This window comes from Pimephales promelas, chromosome 23, assembly GCF_988280905.1.
Source record: "Pimephales promelas chromosome 23, fPimPro1.hap1.1, whole genome shotgun sequence".
Taxonomy (NCBI): Eukaryota; Metazoa; Chordata; class Actinopteri; order Cypriniformes; family Leuciscidae; genus Pimephales; species Pimephales promelas.
The window spans coordinates 9,792,660-9,819,849 of NC_142791.1; the positions used below are offsets into that span (position 1 = coordinate 9,792,660).

The window sequence follows — 27,190 nt, forward strand, 5'->3', positions numbered from 1 at the left end:
GGACAAAGATGCGAGACGTGGGTGGAGCTCAGGTGACTGGTTGCTGAAACCACGCCCGCCTGGCTCAACATGATGTTTGCTCAGGCTGAAGCCCAATTTATACTTCTGCATCCAACTCACACCGTAGCTACGTCGTAGGCGATGTGTAGAGCACATACGAGATGGCGGACAAAAATGTAACAATGCGTCAATTCTATGCGCTGAGATTGGTCTGTTAGAACCCCTCCCTGAAAATTATTAGCTAAGGTGAAATTAGCTAAGGTGAGGTGAGGCTAGTAGTGACAGAAGCGGCAATCCACCTGTCACTCATGTGGCCACGCCCTTAATTATGCAGAACTTTAAAGTCCCCGTGAACCGGAAGTTGCAAACGATTTTTCTCCAGTGCTGTGACGTATTTCCAAGTGAAACGGAATATTGAACAGAGGGCAGGGTTTTACTCTAGCGCTCCTCCTCTCCATCTCTCGCTCATAGCAAACTAACGGTTTGAGGGGAGTGGTTAAGCGTTTCCCCACCCAAACTGTGAAACCTACGTCATCAGAAAAAGAAACCGTTCCAGACCGGAAGTAACTTTTCAGATTTTGATTAAAGATTACTAAGGTAAAACATTTTTTTTTAATATATATTCACTTGCACGGATTAATTGTTCACCACAAGACTAGTAATATGCGCTAACAAAGTAAATAGGTTAAATTTTGATTTCACGGGGACTTTAAGACTTAATATAGTTTAATTCACCCCCCTCACAGTTGTCATGAAGGGCAAACATAGCTACAGTATATAGACAAATACCAATTTTGTTCCAAACTGTAAACATATTTTTTGCTGCTGTAAAGTTTTAACATGGGGGATATATAGAATTGACTCCCTTTTGGAGCTTGTCTCTAGTGCCCAGTTGATGAATTACAGTTTAAGTCAATTCCGTATAGGCTTCACGAGAGAGACTGGAAGGTTCCCACTTGGTGTTACCCAAAATCAATAAAAACAATGGAATGCAAACTTTCTTCTTGTGTGTACTATTCTTTTGCACAGCTGAACGGTTTGTTTGATCTGCGCGCCCTCCTTACTTTCCATAAAAAGTTACTTTTTTTATGGAATGACGCAATATTGAAACGCATTACTTTTAAAAGTAACTTTCCCCAACACTGATAACCTTATACTTTGATAATAGAGGCTCAGAGCATACATAATTTAGTCAGGCTTTTATGCAGCTTTCTTTACAAACAAACATAGAGCAGCCTTAACTCAGCTGTGTAAAGTCTACTTAAGGCTACCTAAGTAACTTAACTCTACTAAATCGCTGTTTGAACTCTGAAAATCTGAGTAGATGTTTGTGGAAATTTGTGGTAGCACATTCCATGGATGGGTGCTCTTGTATGCATTAACTGCTGCCACGTTCATTTATTACTCTGTACAGTATAAGACTTTGGTTCGCTTGTTTTAGTTTGAATTCAGTAAATGCACAGAAACAGAGAGAGAGAGAGGGGAGCGAGAGAATGTCTCGACTTTCAAGCCATTATCACACCACACTAAGCACAGACAAACACTTTGCCTTGCACGCACACGCATGAATGCGTAATCACAAACTCCTCAACTCTACATGCGTCCTCACTTAATTGGAAATGTCGGATCAATGCTTTCTGATTACCAGGCTTCACAAGATAGTTTGTTTCTGGCTTACGGCAGTGGTTTTTTATCCCGCACTGTTTTCCTCTTTAGAGACTTACCTCTCTCGCTCTCTCTCTCCTTCCCTCAGCTCACTTGCAGCCCCAGCTGTAGCCAGAGCTATACTCGCCCATCTGTAATCAGCTTTTAATTCATTAAGAGGACAGAGCTTTGAATTCATCAGCTCTCCGCCGTGTGTTTCACCCACTGGCTAAAGTGGGCGAAGGATGAGATGTGAGCAGAATCATCGACTCCATCAATTCCTTTGGTATTTGCAAACAGAACTCAGTACAAACATCCTTCTGATTTCGGAAGCGAAGGGAGGAATCACATGAGCGAGCCGGCCACGCTGCAGATAAAGTATTTTTTCGAAGAGTCATTTTTACGTCTGGTTAAACACAGTTAGGCAGCTGCCAAACCACGGGTTTGCTCAAATGAATCAATAAAGAAATTTTGTCCTAGTTCCATTGCCATGGCGTATAGCTCTGAGCAAGAGATGAAAGAACTCTCTGGCTTCTAATTAAACATTATTCTTTAATATAGTATCTCTTATTTTATATGTTGAAGAAATTCACAGTGTGGTTAGTCATTTCTTTTAAATTAGAATGTAAGGAACATGTACAGATATAGAGCAGTGGTGCTTATTTTTGGCATTGATTTGTGTGAGGAACGGAACAGAATTAAGTTATTGTTTACTGCAAATCTTGCCTTCAACCATTTCAATCTGCCATGTTATCCCTTTAAAAATTAAATAACAGTTTTTTTTTTTTGAATGGAACTGTTTATTGAAAAAAAAAAAAAAAAAAAAAAAAAAAAAAAAAAAACTCATATTTGATACATCAGGCTTTTGTGGCTTATATAGTATGTTTCTCCAAAAGTGAAAAATGCCTCAGTTTGATTCAGAAGCATACACTGTGCAAATATATGCAATTTGTTGCAATTGCTGATATGTAGCCTATGTGGCAAAAAAAAAAAAGGAAATTATGATAGATTGTAATGTAAATCGTTGAGATTCTATAAAAGTATATGGTTATAAATGCATATAAATATCAGTTTCACTCTAAATCTCCCCAATAATATGTCCTTGTAAGATGATATTTAAGTTCTTAGTTTTATTTTACTCTGTAGTTTTTATTATGGGACCAAAAAATGTAATGCAATGCAATACAATGATGATTTAGAGATGTGTAAATAAACATTCCTAAAATGCCTGATCATATTTGATACTCACATTTTCACATGACTTTAATCAAGCAAATCTTAGTTGCTTCAATCCAGTAAGTGTTTATATTGAAATATTAGTAATGCTTTTTTAAAATGTTATTTTATCATTACAGATTTCACATAAAAAAAGAAAGCGTACACGGCCTAAAGGTGAACATTTTTAGAATGATGCTGATTTTACTTGCTAAACGAATATAAACTATGAATCTGATGACAGAAGGCATGGAATAGATTGTGTACAACAAAATTAAGTCAAATATGATAGATAAACCTCGCCCACTTTTCATTGGTTCTCATGTTTATCATCAACGTGTCACATTTAAATGTGTAAAAATGTACAAGATTTGAGAACTAGGGCAGTCTCCCACACCACCTTTACAGCATTTCTACAATACTCATCCCACACTTTGAGAAGCACTGTAATACAGCAATTGTCTTTAGTAGTATAATTCTTAACTGTGAACTACCTTTCCGAGCTATTCCATCATAGTCTATTAATAGTGATGCAAAAACAATTCCAGAGGGAACTCCTAAAGTCTAGCGCAAGCTTGAGAGCTTTGTCATCTCTCCCCACAATCCCATTATATATCAGGTCCTTAAAGCAATTTGAGGCTGAGCTCCATGCATGCCTTCCAGCCAGGAGCTTTAGGGACTGAGATATTAACTCTGAAATGGAGGTTTAAGAAGGAAAAAGGTGTCCACTTGGGAGTGGATACTGAGGATTAATTTCTCGAGTGCTTTTCTCCCTCTTTTTTGTGCCTCTCTCCTTTCCATTCCACCTCCTCACCGTGGTTTAATATTCCGACCGCCTCTCCCACTGTCACTCAATATTTTCAAAACAAGGACTTTCAGAACACCGCCCAAATGAAATGCAATTTAGGACACCAAGCCGAAGTGTTTGCCTACCTCTGAAAGCAAACACTTGCAGTATAGGGCCAACCAGTGCATGCCTCTGGATAAAGACTTATTGCAGAAATACAGCTGCCTGATCCACCCGGATTAAATGGCATTCAGAAAACTTGACGCTCACGCACCACTGCCACAACTCCGCTTCTAATGGTATAAACGAGACCGGTGTTATTATTTTATGTTATCCTGTGAAGGATCCGCACTCTTCTCGCTGGAAGTCAGATTTTTCACATTGAAAATAGCAGGTATATACCTCGCGTATGTTATGAAATGTTTTTTTTCTCCCCAGCATTAAAAGAATCGGCAGATGTCTCGGGTGCCCTCTGATATGAAAAATTCAATTTAAAAGGATGAGAGAGAGAATGGTGCCCGGGCCTATTTTCATTCTCTCACACGAAGAGATATGAGAATGATGTTCTATTGTGAGGGGGGAAATGATGCCAATCGAACTGCAGAGAAATTCCTTCATAATTCAATTCAATTTCCTCCGAATCCCAAATGGCGGCCTACAGTTCCAGAGAGGTGGGGTTGGGGAGAGATGGAGAGATTGTGAGGGAGGCAGAGAGGGAGTGACGGATGCCAGGTGAGAAAAGGGAGGAGAGAAAGGTAAAATATAGTGGGTGCGAAATAACTGTGTGTTGAGAAAGGTTAAAATGGAGATGGTGTGAAGAAAGTAAAGGTGAGATTGGAGAGTGTTATAAGGAGTGACGATTGGAGTGTTTGTTTCACATCTTGTCTCACTGATAGACGGGAGGCCGAAGAGTTTGAAAGGTTATGGGTTCACGGCAAGGTTAACGTTGACACCCATTGTGATCTATAAAATAAATCCAATCCCAAAGCTGGTCTAGACCAGTGCTTCTAAAACTTTGCAAATCCCTCGCACAGACTCTCATCACAGGGGCCCAATGTAAAAAAGGTAGACGTATTCATTTTAGAACAATTTAATTAAGACATTGCTACCTTATATAATTGTATAGCTTTTTTTAGCTGTCAGTTTTTGCTTTTGACATAAATATTCCTGTTTTTCCAAAAAAAAAGTCCTGTTTTATCAACAGTATTTTTATATTTAAGTATTTTAATCATCATATTGTCATTAGCCACTGTTATTAGCGCCATTTAATTGCTTGTTTTAGTGGTCACTAAAGAATTATGTAAATCATAAAGGTGTCCATTCTCTTTATAATGTGATCATCATTTGATTAACAACTGCAATAGAAAATGTGCACAAACGTCTCTTTGTCATAAAATTATGTTTCCAACCTACCTTTCTGTGGGTGGTAATAGCGCAGTTCAAATAGCGCTGAGTTTTGTGAATAAGGCTAAAAAATAACAAGTTCATTCATGTACTATTTCAGCACATTCATGTTCGGAAGTTATCAAGTAAAATGACTTGATGAGACCGTTTTAAATGTAATTCTGTTCCCTTCGTAGTTATCATTTAACAAATATGCCTAGCACTTTTACATTTATGCATTTGGCAGACGCTTTTATCACATTTTCAAGGTACACATTTACATTCTTATCAGTTCTTGCATTGCGTTTGAGCTACAGGAATGCTTAAGCTTGTATTTATTTAAGTATGTTCTAATTGTTGGAGCCAATAGTGCTTAAAAAATGTAGTTTGGTCGGGCTTCAGGCGACATGAGTTTGAGTTCTGGCTCGGGGACCTTTCCTGATCACAATAAATAAATTAATATTTAAATATCTTCTAATTAAAACAATACTACTGAATTTAAAATATAAAGAGGGGAAAGCTTTTTTAAGCTTCCAGGAAAACTTTGTGTTCAGAGCTATTCAAACATTTAAATAAGAGGTGTCGGACTCTATATAAAACAGCTGATTAGAGAACATGGAAAGAAAATTGAAAGAAAGAAAATATCCAATGGTTGAAAATTGCTATAACAAGTTTTACTATGCCATCAAATGCAAATCTGAACAAATTATAAAGAATACATTAAATGATTTTATCTCAGAGAGAGAGAGAGAGAGAGAGAGAGAGAGAGAGAGAGAGAGAGAGAGAGAGAGAGAGAGAGAGAGAGAGAGAGAGAGAATAAATATCATGTAGCCTATCATATTGTATAAGGTTTAAAATTGTCAACTAGACATATCAAGTAGCTACTAGAAAATGCATATGATTAAGCATATTAGTTGATATTACTCTTGACCGAGAGCTGGTTTCTGAGAGACACAGAGATTGCAATGCAGCTATTAGATTAGTGATCATGCTATGCTTATTTAATTAGTTTGTATATCATATCTTACCAGGTTTAAATAATTTAAATGGACATGATATATAAATAGTAGCCTACATAAAATATAAAATAGTACAAAATGTGTAAGATTAGTATTTTGAGATTATATTACGCTTGGCAACACAGCTATTTTATTTGTGCTCATAACATTCAGAGTTTATACTCATTCACTTCACACACTTATTGTATAGCGTAGAGATTTTAAAGATTTATAATATTGTGTTATCTCCTGGAATAGTGGCCCCTGGTTTAAAACTTTTGCCTCAGACCATTTAAGTAAAGTACAGTATTGCTGTTTTTATTCGACTTTTTGCAGTTTTCTTTTTGAGGCATTACAAGCAACTATTTGTGTAGACTTTTCAATGACGTGTCTGGAAAGGTCTGTTGTGCTGTCTGCTGTGATATATTATGTGGTAGATATTGAAGGTTGTTTTCTCAGCTGCTGTCCTATGGTTAATTTAGAGATCTTTCCTGCCCTTGTGCACCCACACTGAGTAGGAGATGTAGTGTGAACCTCTGTGCTCTCGCTTGGTTAAAGTCGGTGGGTGAACTCTTGCCGCCATGCGTTAGTCAAAGGGGATCTGAGCGAGCGTTCAGGCTGCGGGGCTGCTGGCGTGTGCGAGGATCAATGAGCCGCTGCTTCAGAAGGCATGTAGAGCAGAGGAAAAATGAGCTGCGCAAACAAACATGACAATGAAGGAGTGCACCTCGGAAGAGATGCAGCCAGCATAAAATCACAGAGAGCTGGGGGTGGGGGGTGTTAGGCACATAAGGATCCGTTCTTATTTTCCACCCGACTCTCACCTCCTTGGCTCTTTCCTCTTCCATCTTTTAGAGTTGTGTTTCTCTCTCTCTCCCTCTCTTTTTTTTCTAGGTGCAATAGCTTGGAGGCAAAAAGTGTGACACGAGGGTCTTCAAAGAGTCCAGACTTATCAAAGAGACACAGGACGGGAGAAATGTGGAGTTGGGGAGAGGGCACTCTGGAAATGTGTTGGAGAATGAAAAAGAATGGAGGGGGTAGTTGTGAAAAAGAGGTGAAAAGTCAAGACATGAACCAAGAAAAACAAGAAGAGTAGGTGATTGAAATGAGAGAAGGCAGGAGAAAGCTATTGTCAGACCTGTTTAGCATTCACTAGTGGCTAATTGCACCAGCAAAGCTTGGTAGATACAAACCCCTCTGTGCATTAGAGACATGAGAGCTTCTCCCTCGATAGATCTCCCTCCCTGCCTAGAAAGGTGCACTCCTAAAGCAGAATGTTTAAAACTGGTACAGGGTTGTAGGCTGCAGCAGTAATGACACAGTAAAAGCCTGCATTGGCCGTACGCAGAGTACAGGGGATCGAGCTGCCACTTCTGATGACAAATCTCATAGTTCACGCCATTTGGTATGACAGCATGCAGGAGTAATAGGCTGAATGAATCACTGGTAGGAAAAGCTCGGCCTCGCCGCCCTGCCTGCAGTTTAAACCACCCTGTGTATCGGCTATACATTTGTGGACTATTTCACCTCAAACCACACCTTGTGCATGATGAAAAGACAGATATCAGGTGGCACTCCATTATCCGCTCAGAGGCACATCACTCAAGCCATTTTTTCCCATGTCTCTGTTCATGGGACTTCATTTTGATGTCATATCTCTGCAGGGATTATATTCCACATTCAGTCTATATTCAGTTTTGCATGTTTTTATTATTCCATTTTCCCCCATGTCAACGTTCTGTTTATTTATTTTTTTATTCAAATTCATTCAGGGCCTCGTTGTCTATCTATTCTACTTTATCAAGTCATTTTTGCGAAAGGTAATTGAAACTTTCTTGGGTTTCAAGTCCAATTTAACAGCCAGTCCCCCAGTAACCCTTTTTACAATTCTCAATTTCTGTCCTGGAGACAGCAGATTAGCACTCACCCTCTCCAGTTACAGTCTCCAGTCCAAAACCCTCTCCAATCCAATGCCCCCCTGCTTAGTTTTTGTGCCTCTTTCTCCAAAGCAAGACTGTATGCCTGGACCAAACTTCTCTCTCTAATTCAAATCCCTTTACAATCCGAGACTCTCTGCCTAGTTCTAGACTGTCTCTCCAAGGCCCTCTCACCAATCCAGGGCCATCTTCAATCCAAGACTCCCTGTCCTGTCCAAAATTCTCTGCCCAGTCCAAGGCACTCTCCAATCCAAGACTCTGCCCACTCCAGGTCTCTCTACACTCTTAAAATTCTCTCTCCAGCTCCTCTCCCAATCCACTCTATTATGAGACCCTCTCTCCACAGTACCAAACTCCAGTTATCCAATTCACAGTCGTCAGAATTCATGCGGGTCGATTCTAATCAGGGATCACTTTATTCCAGGCATCAGTGCAAAACTCAAGCCAGCTAGATTGGAGACTGTCCCTCTTACATCGAGAGCCAATGCTCTGTTCTTTTATCTTGGTCCTGCTTTGCCGAGACCCCCAGTACAACAACCCCCCTCCCAGATCTGCAGTGCTCCCCCTGTAGGGAGAGAGACTGGACTTGGTGCTAAGACTATATCCCATCTGCAGAACTGCAGAGCTGCAGCTTCCAGCGCTAAGGGGGGATAAAATTGCTGACTCGCGTGCAATGCCTGTAGGGGCAGTTTAAGCAAGAATCCATATTTAAATTACTAAATCCCTCTCTTAGGTTTAAATAGCAACGTGTCTGAAGTACAATTCCAGTCGCGGAGAATGCCATTATTCCAGGATGGTACCTGGGATGGCAGTGATATTAGCAATTAAAATATCATAACCATTATAATGCGCTTTCCCTAATAAAACCGCACTTGAGGATTTTTCTTTTCAAAGTCCCTTACTGTAGATCAAACACTACAATTTGCATACTACATGTGGCCTTGTAATCACTACATCCCTTTACAGTGATCAAGCAGTTCCATTTGCATTTTCTACAAAGCACGATAAGCACATTTTACAAAAGATAAAACTGACTAAAACGTGTGCCACCCAAAGAATGGTGTGCATGCAGTCCCTAGCAGATCAAAGACTACAAATTAATAAGAAAATTAAAAAAGGAAATACATTAAAAAGTTTCTGCCCCAAGACAAAAAGCCCCATGGTTCTCCTTTGTATCTCTTTCTCTCTTCCACACACGCACACACTCGTTGAATGAAATCTTTGACAACAGAGGGACTCATGCTGCGAGTCCATGTCTGAGTTTGCTAAGGAAGTCGATTTAATTACTGTGCAGTGAGAATTTTTCGTCTACGCACTTCAGTGCCTCACTAACCGTAAATACCAGGGCACAAGGGAGCGCACGAAGAACAGGCCTACAACTCACATGAGCGTGAGAGAATAAAGATTGAGCACAAAGTACAAATGTTCAGTGGAAGTGTATGGATGATGAAATGAGGGGATGTGTGTAAGTGAATAGATGTGGGGTGGACCAAATGACCAAGATCTTATGTCACAGTAAAATAAATTGTATATCATGGTAACAGTATACAGTATATCATAACTATCAATATAGTTAATGTTGCTGGAAATCCAACTCCTATTGTACAGTATATACTACATGTATTATAATATATACTACAACATTAATGTGTGTTTGTGTGTGCAAATTGTGTGTTCATATATATATATATATATATATATATATATATATATATAGGATTGGAAATCGTAAGAAATATACTGGGTTTGGTTACGTTCAGCCTAACATTTTCTGTTCCATTGAAATTTTTAAACAACTAATAAAAAAAAATAGTGATAAGGAATATGGTTGGTCGTTTTAATTTTATCGATTCTGATTCTTATCGATTCCGAATTTCAAATCCAATAAGGAAAAAAAAAACATATTCACATTTATTTTAAGTCTTATTGCAAAACATTTAATTATTGCTGATTATAATGAACTAAAAACTTTTAAAAACTAAATGCCTATGGTTTGCAAAAACAACTAGCCTAATAATATAAATTTCAAACAGTGTTAAAGACAAATAAACACTCAAAGAACAAGTAAAAAATGATCAATTGATCAATTACAATTGAACTAATATATGATTGAAATAAACAGTATTTTGAAATGTTCAGGTATTCAGGTTCAAATGTAAAAACTCTGCACTTTATAAATAAAATGTATATTACAAATATAGTTACTAAAATTATTCAGTCAAGAACGAATTAATTTTCTCTTTCTGTTGTTCTTCAATTAGTGTAATTAGAGACGGCAGCAGGAACATTATGCTGCTGTCACTTTAAAAGCTGCACAAACATCCAAAAGGCGCTCACAAAAAAAAAAAGTGATTTTAAATCGCTTCACACTTGAATGGTTTAAAATCACATTAAAATAACTTTTTCCATGTGCATGTTTTGGATGTGTGCAGAGCACAGAAAAAAAGTGTGCAAGTCTTTTGCGCTTGAATGGTTAAAACTACATTAAAATGCACACACAGAAACCGATAAGCGGAATCGAAATGTGTGTTTCTTATCGAATCACCGGTTCTTGGAAATTCGGAACCTGTTCTCGATACCCATCCCTATATTCTACAGTTACACCTGATGCACGCAGCTCAATGCAACACGTCCAAACAAAATCACTCCCATTATTATTAACAAAGTTGGCTATACTTGAAGTGAACATCAGTGTTTTGAGAGTATGATGTCGTTTTTCTTCTTGGTGTTGGATTTTTAGAATTGTTCTGTGGATATATTCCGCAACCCTATCATGAATGTAAATGAGCAATGCCTTGCATGACTTGCTATGCAAATGTACAGATTAACAATATTTGTATGTGCAATGCACTCCTAAAGAATTTGGACATTAGTTTTCAGGAGAAGTCAAGAAAATAATGCGCATACAAATTGATGAATGAGCTTATAAATAAACATGCTGAATTAGAAGGGGGAAAAGAAAGCCTCACAACTTTGGGATGGTGAAGTACGTAGCCTTAATGGCCTCTCTATATGTTTTAAATGGCCGTGTTAATGGGCTTTTTATATGAACTGAAATTGCTCTCTTAATGGCCCTAATTCCTACTCTAAAATGGTTTTGTTTGCCAGTCTGAGTGCGTGTGTGTGTTTGTACGTGTGTGTGCAGCCTGGCACTATCGATCCCTCCCTGCAGTTGTCGAGCTTTGAGCTCACACAGAATTGGGAATGGAGGCTTTTCTGCAGGATTCTGTGATTTCCACTGTTTTATGAGCTCTGCGCTTCTGTATTTCAGCATGAGTGTTTGCCCTCACTGGCCTTGTGAAAATCAACGTGGTCACCTAAGCAGTGATATCAAAGGAGAATTATATTGCTTTCCCCCTCTGCCAAGAGATACTAATAATAAGTGATTCCCTCTTTACCATTTCCCCTCAATTTGAACAAAACGTTTCCTCATTAGCCGCCCCTTTGGAAATTACATATTGAAAATGCCCGTCTGCTGAAGTGTGATATTACAAATTTAGTGGTCAATTAGCCTAGTTTTGGGGCCTAAAGTTATAATTAGATTGTTGTGTGACTGAAGGCCCCTCTTTCCTCTCGATTGCAGCTCCCCCATCGCAGAGTGACGTTCTCCACAGCCAATCCCGTGCAAGATCAGCACGACTCCTCTCAGCAAAGTTACTATGACAGTGGCTTGGAGGAGTCCGAGACCCCCAGCAGCAAGAGTTCTTCAGGACCCCGTATCGGCCCCCTCGCCCTGCCTGAGGACCACTATGAACGGACCACCCCTGATGGCAGCATCGGAGAGATGGAACACCCGGAAACTGGTAGGAGCTTTAGACTTCTGTTACATCTCATTTGGCAGGGTAGCACTGGATGGATCCAATGCAAAGTCAGAGTGTTTTTTTTTTTTTTCATCAACACTGCTTTGTTTTGGCCGTATCTAGATCTATGTGTTTGGGGTCAGAAGCAGACTCAGCAGGGTCTGTGTCTTGCCCATCAGCAAGCCCTCAATCACAACAGCAAATCATTCTTAATGACCCTCTCACACAAGTGTGCTAATTAAAAACTCCGACTAATGGAGCTTTTGGTCTCCAAATAAATCTGCACTTTGACGTCTGCCCAGACAACAGTGTGCTGATCGTAAACAGCTTCTTTGCTCAAGCCAAACTGCTCTCGCAGCACAGCTGCTGGGGTCATAAAACAATAAGACGGAAAGCGAAACCAAAAAAAAAGAAAACGCAACGACTAAGCAGGATAGTCTAACGTCAATACCACTCAGCCATTACTAAATTCAGCAGGAGACGTACTAGACATGCTTTCTGTAATTCATTTATATTGTCGTTCTCATAACCAGAAACATCCTCTCAGCAGCTGCCATTTTAAATGTTGCCCTCGCAAATTTGTCCCTGTTCAATTTAATCTTCATTACAACAGCAATGCTTCCATTATACCACTTTTTCGCACCGATCTCCTTCAGATTTTTATCTCTATTAGGGTTGAATTAACATGCTGATATTCCTCTGGATGCCTCTGAGCTTCTGTTAACATTTTAGCTGTGAAATATACTTCAGTCTTCTCACGTCAGTGTTTTAACATGCTCTGTGAAACACAAAGTCCTGTTGATTTCACAATGGGAACCTACTCCATGTGTAGGGGGTGTCTGCCAGCCCCACAGACATGCATCAGATTCTAGGGGAACCGTTTAGGAAGTGAAATGTCAGCACCGCATGTGACTGGCTCTGTGTTCTGCAGTGAAAATCCTATGGCAAATCAACACATGACCTTCTGTTTGTTCATTGCCTTTTCGGTCTCACCTATGTCTGATGTGTTATCTTCAATATCTTCAGGAATATGAGAATAAAGGGCCTTTGAAAGGTATATTCCAACCCCAAACAATATCAGAATAATAATTATAACAATAAAAAATATTATTTGATTATTCCCTCACCCTCATGTTGTTCAAAACATGTTGTTCATGTTGTTGTATATTTTAAAAACTGAGATTCCCTTTCAATTGGCATCTCATTCCCGTCTTTGGGAAGCGGGTTACATGCGTAACCTGAGACTTTTTTATAGGGCTATCAACATCTGAAAAGAACTAAAAGCATCATAAAACATTTGGACTATCAGTCTTCTGAAGCCATTCAATAGGTTTGTATGATGAACAGAAATGTATGTCATTATTCACTGAAAATCTTCATCTTCTACACCATGGGTCTCAAATCAAATTTGATGCATTATCAGTCAGGGATCCAAACTCATTAGAGATGCAAAAGATGTGACCCTAGAGCAAAGACTCTATAGGTTTTGTTGTTTAAACAATCTCAATTTCTCAGGCCACTTTTCTAATGGAACCCATAGAATATGATTACATTAATATTGATATTTTGTTGATATATTGTTAATTTTATATTATTATTACTAATATATTATAAAAATTAAAGAAAAAGAAAAAAATATATATAATATATATAAACTCACCTAAAGAATTTTAAGGAACACCTGTTCAATTTCTCATCAATGCAATCATCTAATCAACCAATCACATGGCAGTTGCTTCAATGCATTTAGGGGTGTGGTCAAGACAATCTCCTGAACTCCAAACTGAATGTCAGAATGGGAAAGAATGTTGATTTAAGCAATAAATCAAGAGCTTACCAAAATTGGACAGTTGAAGACTGGAAAAATGTTACCTGGTCTGATGAGTCTCGATTTCTGTTGAGAAATTCAGATGGTAGAGTCAGAATTTGGCGTAAACAGCATGAGAACATGGATCCATCAGGCACTGTGCAGGCTGGTGGTGGTGGTGTAATGGAGTGGGGGATGTTTTCTTGGCACACTTTAGACCCCTTAGTGCCAATTGGGCATCATTTAAATGCCATGGACAAAATGTTTCTGACAATATCCATTCCTTTATCGACACCATGTACCCATCCTCTGATGGCTACTTCCAGCAGGATAATGCATCATGTAACAAAGTACAAATAATTTCAAATTGGTTTCTTGAACATGACAATGAGTTCACTGTACCAAAATGGCCCCCACAGTCACCAGATTTCAACCCAATTGAGTATCTTTGGGATGTGATGGAACGGGAGCTTCGTGTCCTGGATGTGCATCCCACAAATCTCCATCAACTGCAAGTAGCTCTTCTGTCAATATGGGACAAAATTTCGAAAGAATGCTTTCAGCACCTTGTTGAATCAATGCCACATATAATTAAGGCAGTTCTAGAGGCGAAACGGGGTCAAACTCAGTATTAAAATGGCGTTCCTAACAATCCTTTAGGTGAGTGTATGTAATATTCTTCTTCTTATTATTATTATTATTATTACCATAATAAGGGATCCAGTGAAATTGTATATATGTATAAAAAAATGTATTGATATTTAATCACATTTAGTTTTACTTAAATTGTCTTTTTGTCCTGTTGAAGTCTACCAATTATTGTTGTGTGTATTCTGTGAGACAACAGCAAAAACATAAGGGTGAGTAAGAAAATCACAAAATGTAACTCCTTTAAAGACTAACGTGGCACAAACTTGCATTGTGTTTTGGGGTAGCGTCACGAGAGTGAGAAGGACTGAGGATTGTTGGCATCTTTAATTTGATCCAGTTTGAACCGAGAGTGATCGAGTCTGACAGCACCGGCGGGTGGCCACGTACGCTGATCAGGCAGGGAGGGGAACTGTTAACCAGAGGTAGACCTAATTAAAATGTGATTCTCACCTCAGGGAGATTATACAGAAATCCCTCATTGAGAAACGGAGGAGAAAATGATTTTCAAAAGGCTGTTGTTCCCATTCCCCCCACCCCTCTAGCCATCTACCGTACGCCGCTGCTTCCTGCCCCCTATTTATTTTTTGCGGTGGGATTTGAGTGACAGGGTGACAAGCGGGGCTGGTGGAGGGTTTTGTTCGCTGCCGTTGGGCTGATTGACAGGTGGGGGGTGTGGGGTGGAGTGCTCGGTGTGTCACTCCGTTTAAGCTGGGTGAAAAGCAATATGTGAACTTCACACACACACTGTTCCTGTGCGTCTGTGGCCCACAACAGAAATGACACCGCGGATCCCGAAGCAGTTTGGCCTTTGGTTATAAAAATCTCCTTTTTTATGTTGCTGATGTTGGCCCCTTCATGCAGGAAACGTTGGTGTTTTATGATTTGCTCTGACCTTTGTTACAGCCCCTGTAGATTCTCAATTCTCAATGACAGTCCTGGAACACAATGCATTGTTCTCTTACCTTATTTTAGATATACAGTGAACACCTGTGACCGATTCAGTGAACTCTAAACATATCGTTTCTCCAGCCCTGGACAACGTGTCGGATATCGTCCATCTCTCAGGCTGAGCAAATGGCAGATGTAATATTTTATATGCCCTTCACGGGATATTTGACACAACAACCATTGTTAGCTGCCATCAATACAGAGTGCAATATACATGATACCTCTAATCCATCCATAAGACCGCAAACTGACGTACCAAGAGCTCCACTAATGTTTCAGCCTGTCACTACATCTCTCATCTGTCAATTGACTAATGATTGATCGGTGTCATCTTGACAATGTTACGCAGCACATAGGAGAGCCTAGTGATTTATAATATGCATATACAGTACATTGCTTTCACCACAACAGCTACAAACTGTCGATCACACAGTTTGACATGTTGGTCGACAGATTTTTTTTCCACGAGTGGGATGACCAGTATATGTACTAATCTTTACTGAATTATAATATAATAGTAGTATTTTTAAAATAGTGTCATTAATGTAATACTTTAAATATTTGAATTGTCCCATAGCAAATGGGAAATGTTTACTACAAAATAAAGTAACCTTTGCACTATTCAGCAACAAAGCTGTTATTATAGTTGTATACAGGTTGTTTATATATTATGTCTGTCACGGATGGAACAGGAGTCAGACAGGTGGTAAATGAAATAGTGTTTATTTACAGGTTGCAGATCCAGACATAGATATGACGAGTATACAAGCAGACGATATTCAGGATGGAACTTAGCTGAAGAATAACCAGAGTCATTGTTTACGGATGCGGATGGAGAGTCACTGGGAAAAGGATGATAACCAGAGACGGGAGACTGAACTTCCGTGTGAAAGTTAGCAAGTGATCAATGGATGGAACTCAGGTAGGTAGTGGGTAGGTAGCGTTATAGTCTGTAGTGTCATGTAGAGATGAGACCAGACAATGAGTGTGTGAAGAGAAGTTGAATATATAGGGAGGTAAACTGATGAGGTGCAGGTGATGGTGATTAGAACTCAGTGGACTGTGAACGAGTGGGAGGAGTGAGTGAAGCTGGTGGAATCCTGACAATATATGTAATAATTATAGTTTTTTGTTAATATTTTGAATTAGATGTTATTTTAAAAATGTCTGTTTTCATTTTAATTTTAAGTTGTTGCCTTTGTTGTTTTTTTGTTACATTTTAGTTTTAGTTATTTTAGTTAATCTAATGAAATTAACTCAAGGGGCCCTATTTTAACGATCTAAAATGTCAAGTAACTTTGTGCGCGGATCTCGGCGCTGGGATAAATGACTCTTGAGCTCGACGCAAATCTAAAAGGGGCTGGTGTGAAGTAGCTTCATTATTCATCGGTGTGGTTTGGGCATAACGGGAAACAAACCAATAAGAGTGTCATATCACATTCCCTTTAAGAGCACTTGTTCAATGGCACAATTCTATTATAACGGCACATTTACTAGGTGCGTTTCAGAATCAGTTCACATTCGAGGAGATTGATGTTCTCGTCAGGGCCGTAGAAGAAAGAGAAGTGACATTTGGGGGATGGACATGCATATATTAATTTTGGTAAATGTGTAAGCATTAGCTATGCCTATTTTTCCCATCGTCATGGATACAACAATGATTTGTGTAGAGGAGAGAATCATCGACAGTGTATGCGCGTTGTTCACCCTCTGTATTATGGCCAAGCATACGCGTTTAAAATAGCATGCGAATGTACGCGCAACGTGTACCTAGAATTTAGAACAGTTTTTTTTTTTTTTTTTTTTTTTTTTTTTTCTGGTCAGTGGCGCAATTGTTTTCTGGAACTGCAAAATAGCACCAGGGATTGTTTGCGCCAGAACACACTGCCCAGGGAGCACAAGTTAATTTCATAGTTTGCCGGCGTGCATCTGTGGAGGGAAAAGTCGGCTTTGTACGGGTGCAAAATACGAATGATACTGTACATGTGTCGGTGTACAAAGTCAATTGCGCTGGGTGAAAGATAGGGCCCAAGCTGTCGCTATAACACGGATAATCAGCCTTTTTGCATTATTATAAAGACTATCCTCTATTTATAAAACAGGTAGTTCCAATCCTTGATTCTGATTGGTCAAAAGCTGTGCTTTATTCACGATAAAACACAGCTATTACCGCTTCACCCAACGGTTCTATTTATCACTGCGCAAAACTGCAATTCCTATGTTGTTTTTCTTTGAGCTTTCATTAATATTACACATTGGAACGTTGTTACTGTTCACGGTCAGGGACTATTTATTTTCTTGCGGAAGGAAGGCTTTCAGTGATTTTACTTCATGAAGTTTTACTTAAATATTTGTAATATTGTGTGGTAACCGTTTTATAAAAGCAATAAGTTACTCGAGGCAAGTGCTGTATCGTGAAGAAGTAACGGCTGAAGGGCGTCGTTGGGCACAGCCTCTCATACCTTATTGCTTACATATATTATATATCCTCTATATAATCTCTAGTTGACATGATCTGAATCATAATATATAATATTACAATATATTACAATTAAAAATAAAATTATACATGCTGTTTTAGGCTATGTTTACACGGAAACGATTCTGAAGAGAAAACGCAAAAGTGTTTTTATTCTGCATTTAGACGAGCATTTTGTGTGGGAAATTCGCGTGCAAATGGTGACGCAAAAGTCTGTGAAATTCAATCTATTATGCACTCCAGGCGGCTAGGAGTGCATACTACAGCAACACCAAGTCCACACGCCTGCGTACAACTTTCACCGTCAAGCAGACTTTTGCATTTTTACCCTTTAAAACGGGAATGCGACGGTGGAGCGTTTTCTTAACATTTCCACTCTGGAGGGTGGTTTCACTTTTTTGCGTTTTTAAGCCTCAAAAACGCCGTCGCCGTGTAAACGAAAGGCACATCCGATAAAATATTTTTACGTTTTCACCCGCGAGTGTTCTCTTAGATTCATTTCCATGCGGTTTCAACCCATGTTTGGTTCAAATATGGACCATTGGGTTTAAAATGTAATTTAAAAATTTAAACCAACAGTTGGGTTTATCCATATTTGACTCAAACATGGGTTAAAACAACCCAACATTTTTTAAGTAAATTATTTAAGCTGTAACATGCAGAATTAAAAAAAATAATAATAATACCTATTATAAAACAGATAGTTCCGGTCATTGATGCTGATTGGATGAGCTGTGTTCAAAGCTGCTGAAAATTACTTTACAAACGTACACGTGACTTCATTACATTAGTATTACTGCATCACTGCGTTTGTGTGTTTCTTGGCAGCCATTCCGCTTATTCTCGCACCTAAAACGTCCCTTAGCTGTTCTAAATTCACTGTAAACCGCGGCTTTACATGGTTCATTGCTTTAATAAACAACAACAGAGGTAATTTATGCGATTTGCATTATGTTTTATACAACTTTCTGAAAGCTTGTGGCAGGGATGTATCTAACACATCTCCAATTTCTTCAGCATGGATTTGTTTGGTAAGAGTGTGTTGTAATGAGCAACAATAAGGGGCTGGAATGTGTTATTTTTACTGCTGTATGTTGGTTGTGTTTCTTATCAGTTGTGGAAAGTGACAGCAGCATTTTCTCTCAGACTTGCACTCTAATATGCAGCTTTTCAGCGAATCGCTACATCCGTTCTACTGACATCACAAGAGAAAATGCAAGCAAATATCAACCCAGTCCTGATATAAAAAGATGTATTAGTGTGGATTAGAAGTCACAGTTAGAATATTGGACCAAAAAGTCAGTTACCGCTCAATTGCTGATTTTTGCACTTATCCACTGTCCTGCAAAATCCCAGGAACAACAGTGGCAGATCAGATCAAATATGTGGCGAGGTGAGTGGACCACTTTAAAACTGTACAAGATTATGTTGCATTGTTTGTGTATATTGTTCATATTCATGAGACAAGCCGACGCCATTTTGTGACATCACAACCAGCACAGTGACGCCCATGCTAATCAAGTCTTATTTTGTGCTACAGACTTCTCTCTAACATCAATGTAATGCAAGAATTTACACTTTTGACAGTTCTCATTACGCAGTTTGCAGCAGAGTTATATCGTTCCATCAGTAAATATCAAATTTGAGCTCAGGCAGTTGTCAGACATATTCTTATTCTTAAGAAGTCAACAAAACCCGCCATCTCTTCTGTGCGAACACCAGTCAGTCGCAGAGGTTTACACTCGATGCTGGAAGAGGAAGTCTTTGAAGTGTGTTTCCATGGCACCCGCGCAATTCCTCTTTGATCCTGGATCAGATTGAAGTGTATGATGTAATTTGGTGGTATAGTGGGGGAGAGAAGGGGCGATGGTCTTAAATTCTGGGATTCAGTGATTAAGTGGAAGGAAAATGTTTTGTTTTGTGGTCTCTTTCTTGCCCTCACCCTCCCCTTTTTTCTGTCTTTCTACCTGTCTCACTGAGTCTGTGTATCGTTTGCTGTCTCTCTTTCACTCTCTGTCTTCCCCTTGTTTTTGGATCTCGTTTTTTTCTCTGTTCTCTTTCAATCTGGCTCTCTCTTTTGCTCAAGGCTTTTCTCCTTAGAGAAAAGGCTCAGACGGGCTTCCTGAGATCTGTGATACACAATTTGATTTTCATGTAACATGATCTTTTACTATTGATTTCTATAGTTCTCATTTTGGCGTTAACATTATCTCTGGTTTTGGGTTGCAGGTCCTTTTTGCTCTGTACTGTTTCCCTGATCTTCCTTTGTATATTAACGTACTGTGGTGCAAATCCACAAAAAAAAAATAAATAAAAAAAAAATAAATAAAAACAAATTGTTCACACTATTTAAGTGAAAAACCCTGAATTAAAGGGTTTGATTGCCCAAAAATAAAAATGATCCCAGCCAAACACAACATCATTTTGGGTGAACTATCCCTTTAACCATCCGCTATCCAGTTTAACTAGGCCCTAATTGCATTAAAGTAGCACTGCACTGCATTTAAATAAAGAAACATACTTTTTGTATATAAACACACATCATTGCTATTTAAATGAGGCTTAAAATAAATTAGCTTTCACTTTATTTCAAGGTGTCCTTGTGACCGTGTAATTATACAGTACAGTCAAGTTCTGAATAATAATTAACAATGTTTACTTAGAGTTAGGTTTTTAGGATTTGGTTTAGGGTTAGTTTAAGATGTACTGTTGTATCTATTAGTAAGTACATGTAAAGTGAAACAAGGACACTGTAAATAAAAGTGTTACCATACATTATGCATTATTTATTATGCAAAACTACTTGCTTGGCCCAATTAACGTCACGCTATTACTGGAAGACTAATGCCTTTAGCGTTACACGCGTGGTGGAAACACCTATGTTAGTGCTGTGACCAGGATGTTAGTGAGTATTTAGGGGGGTGAGTGTTATGGAGGCAAGCTTGTAAATGTTGTGTGAGTAAACCTCACTTCTCTGGCCTAAAGAGGGACACTAGCGACTGACGCTAGAGCCTGTGGTCTTTAGCATCCTTGTTAGCACTGCTGCCTCCCATCCTGGAAACACCGCTTCACATCTTGTTAGGAGAGGACGGTGCAAGTAGAACCGGAGGGGTTAAGTTGGTGCCGTGACCCGGATGGGAGTGAGATTTAGGAGGGTAAGTGTAACGGAGGCCAGCTAGTAAGAGCTGTGTAAGTAAACCTCACTCCCTTGGTCTCAAGAGGCACACTAGCAACTGACGCTAGAGAGTGCTGTCTTTAACGTTCTTTTCAGCATGCCCGCCTCCCATCCCGGAAACGACAAACGATTAAAATATTTAATCGTGATTAATCGCATTAATGTCATAGTTAACTCACGATTAATAGTAAATATTCACACATTTTTATCTATTCTAATTGCCACTTGATTTATTTTTGTCCCATTATTTTTTTTTTCTCATTTCAATGCTCTTATCAACATGGAAAAGTGGATCGGCTTGTTTTGTGCAAATGTTTTTTTTTTTTTTTGAAAACAACATTGCCATATACTGTGTTCAATTTCACACTAACGTTCTCACTTGGAGCAAATAATCTCTCAATGTAACACTGTCCATCAATAAAATGGTGAAAAAAATACTGACGAGGTCCTGATATTTACAAGGGGGTGGAGAATTTGCATCAGTTGTGTGTGTGTGTGCTTGGCCATCAGCTCGGCATCTCGTGTTCGTCATCCACTCAAAACGTAACTTTAAGCAACTATTTGGCCGACTCGCAAGCCCAAACGAGTGTGTGCGGCGTCGTGCCTATTTGTTTTGTTTCCGGTCTAGCTAGATCCGCTTGTGCTTTGGTCGACGAAGCAACAAAACGTCCTCACGCAGTGCAAGCCATTGAAATGAATGGGTTTCATAGTTGGGTTTTCATGCCGCATCCTGTTGCAATTGTATGTGAAAAATATTATATATATACATATATAGCCATTATATAATATAACATAATCCAATAAACAAAAATATTTTTTTCAGTGTAATGGTCCCTGTAAATTGGAGGCAATTTTTTTTCATTTTTATTTATTTTTTATTTTTTTTTGCCCTGCTACAGAGCATCGCTAAAGACTTCCCATTAACCAACTCTGTAGAAAAGCATTGATTTTGTTAAATGAACATTTGCCCAAGCAGCCATACATATTTATGTAGCAATGAGTAATTTGCATTGCTGCATCACCATATGTAGGCAGATAAATGATACAGCGCTGTATAATAATTAGATTAATGTTAATTACAAATCATTTAAGACTCCATAGTTAATAAACAGGAAAAAGTCGTCGCTTCCCTTGGACTGAATGATTGTCAGCCTTTTTAGTTGCATTGAATGCAATCTTTTAATAAATCTGTCATCGTCGTGGACATTATTACAATTGATGAGCATCATTAGTTAAAGTGCTGGCTAATGCTTATTAGTATCATATTAGCGTTATGATGAAAAATGAACATGAAATCAAAAGTCTACACTATCCGACGGGACACTTTTTTCCTTGAAGATCTCATCAGTGGTTGTTTTCAGCTGTTAGTGTGTTCGTATGTGGCCCCATCTGCTTGAGTTACAGTAAATTTATTACAAATGATCTCGCCTGTATAGAAGCTACAGTGGCGACAACACAATTTCAGAGTGCTATAACAGCTTGTGCTTTACTCTAGATGCTATTCTGTATTATTAGTACAGCCACATGGAGGCCACCCAAAATAAGGATTTCTGGACTAATGCGTACAGGCCCTTCCAGTGCTGAAAGGTTTGATTGTGATTTTTCAAGACTGACAGCGCTAGCGGTGAGGACGTCTTCCATAACAGGTTCAGAGTTTTAATCTTCTCTCTTAATTGGACTCGTTTGATTGGACGAGCCAGGTGTACAGAACTCATTTATGTAGGCAATCTGAGTGACAGCCAGCGAACAATGACATGCTCACAAATGCTGATTTTCTCTTTATCGCGGCTTCCAATTCGCTTCCTCCACTCGAGAGAGAAGGAAAAAGAGGAGGGATTGACGCTGATGAATCATTCCTTCCTGATAAGTGGTTGTTTGACTCTGATTAGGGCTGCTAATTTTGATTTATGAAGGAACTATCAAGCATGTTTTTTTTTTTTGTATCGAATATCGCAGTTTTCTAACGACAATCCAGTCGTGTGTGCGTCTTGAATAATTTGACTCTCAGAAACGCTTTTAAAGGCTCATTAGACACGAATGTCAGAACGGTTTGTCTGTAAGTCACTAATATTGGGTCCTACTCGTGTTAGATTGCTTCTGTACTCTTTAAGACAAGCACTCACTCGCCAAGTGTAAGGTCCCAAAGGGAGAGTAAAGTGCACAGGCTTCCTCCCCGAGAGCTCCCTGGGAGTTTTACACAGGTCAGCGGTGACGTTTGACCAGATCTCAGAGCCCACAGCGTGTCGAACGATCGGGTTGGGCTGTTTGATCCCCAGATTGGGGTATTTGCATGTGGCCTGGCTGAGCCTCTGTTTGAAGCCCCAACATGAGCCACAGCACATATGGCCAGAGTGGAAAAAGAGACAGAGATAAAATGGAATAAAATGGCATTTGCATAATGATGAGGAACTTTAGCAATGCTGTGTGATTTTTTTTTCTTTCTTCTTTGTTCCTGTGATGTTTCAGTGCCTTATGAAGTCCTAATAATGTAGCACGTCTTTTGAACTCTGCTGACAGCTTCTCTCTTAGTTTCAAGCGCTGGGTTTTAATGAAATAATTTTTCATTGTGTCCCGAGCTCATTTTCGCAAGTTCAATCGCACGACGCATTCGGATCTCGGCCTTGTTTTGTGAGTGATTTGTGTTTGTGTGTGATTGTTCGCTAGTTTGTTGGGTGTACCAAAGATGACATGTCTTTGTTTGTTCTGTATGTGACAATGTGTGTGTTGAAAGAGAGGAAGTGAGAGGGACAGACTGAAGAACAGAGTGTTAGTCTGAGGGGGCTTGTTTGTCTTGTGGGTGCCAGCTTGGGCTGTTGCCCGGGTGCCAGCGTGGCGTGACGACGCGGGGCACGGCTCTGTTCAGACAGATGGCGTTGGGTCTTGTCAGAGTCCCTGCCTGTTAGTAGAATTGATTGCAGAGGCCCGAGCCAGCCTCTCTGCTCTCTGCTCTCTGCTCAACCTTCCCCACAGGAGAGAGGCGCATGTGATGCTCTGGATTTTTCAGACAGTATTTCTTTTTTTTTTTTTTTTCTGGTGGTTGTTTCAGGTGGAGGGGGGAGGGGTGAAACAATGTGTCCTGGTTCTGTTTACCCTCCAGAGTCGAGCTGTCAGCGGTTCGCTGGCCTTAATGCCAGTAGGTTCCAGCACAGCTATTGTGCTCATTGTGCTATCATTCATTTTCTACCTTCTTTATTGTTCTGTACTGTGCCGTTTACAGTTACAGGGCTGTGGCAGGAAAAAGAAAATATCCAACCAGAGATCAGATATATCTGTGTTGCAGAGATTTGGATGAATGAAAACAGACTGCAGAAAGATCGAGAGAGTGGATCACGCACAGTTGAACACTTAAAGCTACACTGTGTAACTCTTTTAGTTTATTCTTAGCTAAAAACACTTAGTTCTTTCAAAAATATATGTGCTCATTAATGTATATTTACTTCGTTCAAGTAATAAATTATTCTCGTGAGTGTATAATATGCCATTGAAAATAAATACGGGTAAGGGGTTCTAATGTCGGTTGCCGTGTTGCCCCTCCATCTTGAATGTACATTAGCCAAAGAAGGACATACCCGTTAATTCAAGCTTCGCCTTTCACGTTTACGTTTGAGTTAACACTCATGGACAACGTCGAACTGGAAGCCAGGTTAATCTTGGGCTACATTGGCCACCGTAGGAGTTAAAATGAAATCGGAATTGAGAGGAACAGAAACTAATATTCACTGGATGGTCATATAACTTTTCACCGCTAGATGGGGGTAAAAATCACACAGTGTAGCTTTACGTGCATACTTCGGGTATTTGGAGTCCAGGAACGTCATTCACTACCCTCCTCCTCTAAAGCTAGACATAAACCTTTTTAGTATTACTCAATTAATTCATTGTAAACAATATAACAAGAAATTCTTCTAGTGTAAGGATTTTTTTGCACAACAATAATCTTTGATGACTCACAGTGTCCGCTGGCAGGAAAAAAAAAAAAAAAGAATAGGAAGCATCATCAGGAAAACTTGAAATGGTTCACCGATATACTGCAGAGCAAGAACTGAACACAATCAGATATTAGTGTCACTGTCACTTGATGGTGGATTTGGTGAAGAAGCTGTCAAGAAGTAGTTGATAAATGATAGTTTTGACAATATGTTTGAGATCGTGAATACGGATCCATCCGCGTTAGATTGAGATCCGGGTCGCGGATTTTCAAAACATTCTTGGATTTAAGGGTTAAAGGAGTGTTCTGGTTAAAATAAGCATCTCATCTATTATCTCATATTAACTCATCACTTTTTTTTAAGGAAAAGTGAATGAGGCTGTTTGGTATTTTAATTTAAAAAAATAACTATTATTATATAACTAGTTATTTTATAGTATCCTACTCTAAAGGTCGTAACTATAAAGATTACTTTAAAGAGAACTCACATCTGCCACTTTAATGCTCAAACTCTTGATTGATAAAATGTAATGGATTCTCATTGAATGATAATGTTTTTATCATTTATCAGTTGAAAAAAAATCGTTTTGCGAATGATTCTACTGATATTGTTCCTCTGTGTCATTATCGTTATAGCAGTGGTGTGGACTTCTTTATTCTCATAAAATTAGAACAGTGAATCAAATATAATAGTTAGAGTTATAGTTGTGCTTGGTGTGAACAGGCCTTTATCATGGGAAAGCAACAGGGTTTACCAGCCTTGCGTGGTCATGACACTAGTTTAAAGATTTGAACTTTACAAAGAAAATTGGTTAGTTATTAACTGTGGCTGTATCTGTAGTTTTGTTAATTATTATTATTAATAATCATTCTATATTATCTTTTAACAGAAAAGTCTAAATGATTTTCTGTTATAGTGAGCATTGTGGAATGCCATTACAGTATATTAATTCAGCTTAACTTGGAACTCACTGCACAATGCAAATGAACATGTTTGTAGATGATTCATGCTATGTGTTGGTTCTAGACCAGCAGGTTTTGTAACCTTTTGGCATGAGGTGACATTATGATATTTTCTTTTAACTCCATGTATCAGAGAAGTTTTTTTATTTATTTATTTATTTTACAATCAAAAGAAAGCCATAGTTCGAACTGAATAAAATAGCTAAACAGAAACTTCACACCCATAGAATCACAAATGCACATGTTCATTGCTTGGTAGAAATGCTTGTATTCACTGCAATTTTCTTTTAGTTTTTCTTTAGTAGTTTATTTTACATGTAGGTGGAATTGGTTGAAGACTTCCTTTTCAACATGTTTTTTTTTTCTTTTTAAAAATAAAGAAATGTTTGCTTTATTTAATTCGTTTTCCTGTTTATCCTGAAAGCTCAATGCATTAAAAACCAAACCAAAGGGCATCTTCCAGTTCAATGTAGCACTTTCTGCTTTCTTCGTTTCAGCTCGTAACAGAATAAAAGGAATGCGCCAAGATTTAGATACGAATGACTTCAACAAAGTAATTTATTGAAATTATGTATTTTCTAAAATAAACAGGGAGCATCTGTGGTCCAATATTATCTGCAGGATATATTCAGATGCATGTGCATCTACTCTCTCCCTCTTCTCTAGGAGTCAGTTTTTGACTCAGCCCTCCATTCACACATCGCTCCGACGTTTACCCAGGATTGTATATAATGACTACGGGGCGATCTGGCCCAAGTGGTGCAGATAACATCTGTCATTAGGACAAAGTGGATCATTCAAAGTACAGCGGCGGGTTTAGGGGTTGATGGGGTCTCGGCAATGTGAGCTGATCATAGATAAAAATTAGATGATTATCGCCTTCGCGGAACGTCAACATCAGACTTCGTTTTGCGCCTCAATGAAACTGATTATACCCTCATCATGTCACATTACAATAAAGCGCAAATAAGCCCCTTCAAACCTCTCGCCTGCTCCTAGCTCATTTTCCAGCAAATAACGCCCAATTTTTCCCTTAAGTTACATCATGTGGACTGACAGGCCTGGCTGGATGTTGTATATCGAACTACGGTGTTACAAAGCGCCTCCACTGCGGCAAGATTCCTCATCTTCATGCTACATATAATTCATCCCTTATCCAAATTCCATCTTGATCTGCTCAGAAGTTGTTTAATCCAGCATGAAAGTTCAATAATATATCATTCCTTTATGATTTATTTAATTGGTTTGAGACATTAGTTAATTCATAAACAGCCGTAAAGCTGAAATGTTGGTGCTTCAATCAGTTTTTTTTTTCAGCGACATTCAATAGATTCAATATTCTTTTTGTGGGCGGTCGATTTGAGCGTGCTCTCTGGGAACATTAGGATGTATTCTTGTGAATGTGTGTGTGCCTGTATGCTAATCAGATGCGAAACCCATTATACTGCCATGTGCATTGCTCACACAATAAACAC

General features: G+C 38.9%; 1 protein-coding gene across 1 annotated transcript in view; it reads left to right on the forward strand.

Moving 5' to 3' along the window:
- pcdh1a (protocadherin 1a) overlaps positions 1 to 27,190 on the forward strand; it is an 86,150-nt gene that overhangs the window by 43,586 nt on the left and 15,374 nt on the right. Inside the window, exon 4 of the mRNA XM_039676990.2 lies at positions 11,548 to 11,767. Within this exon, the coding sequence (XP_039532924.2) occupies positions 11,548 to 11,767 (220 nt within the window). The remainder of the gene's footprint in view (positions 1 to 11,547; positions 11,768 to 27,190) is intronic.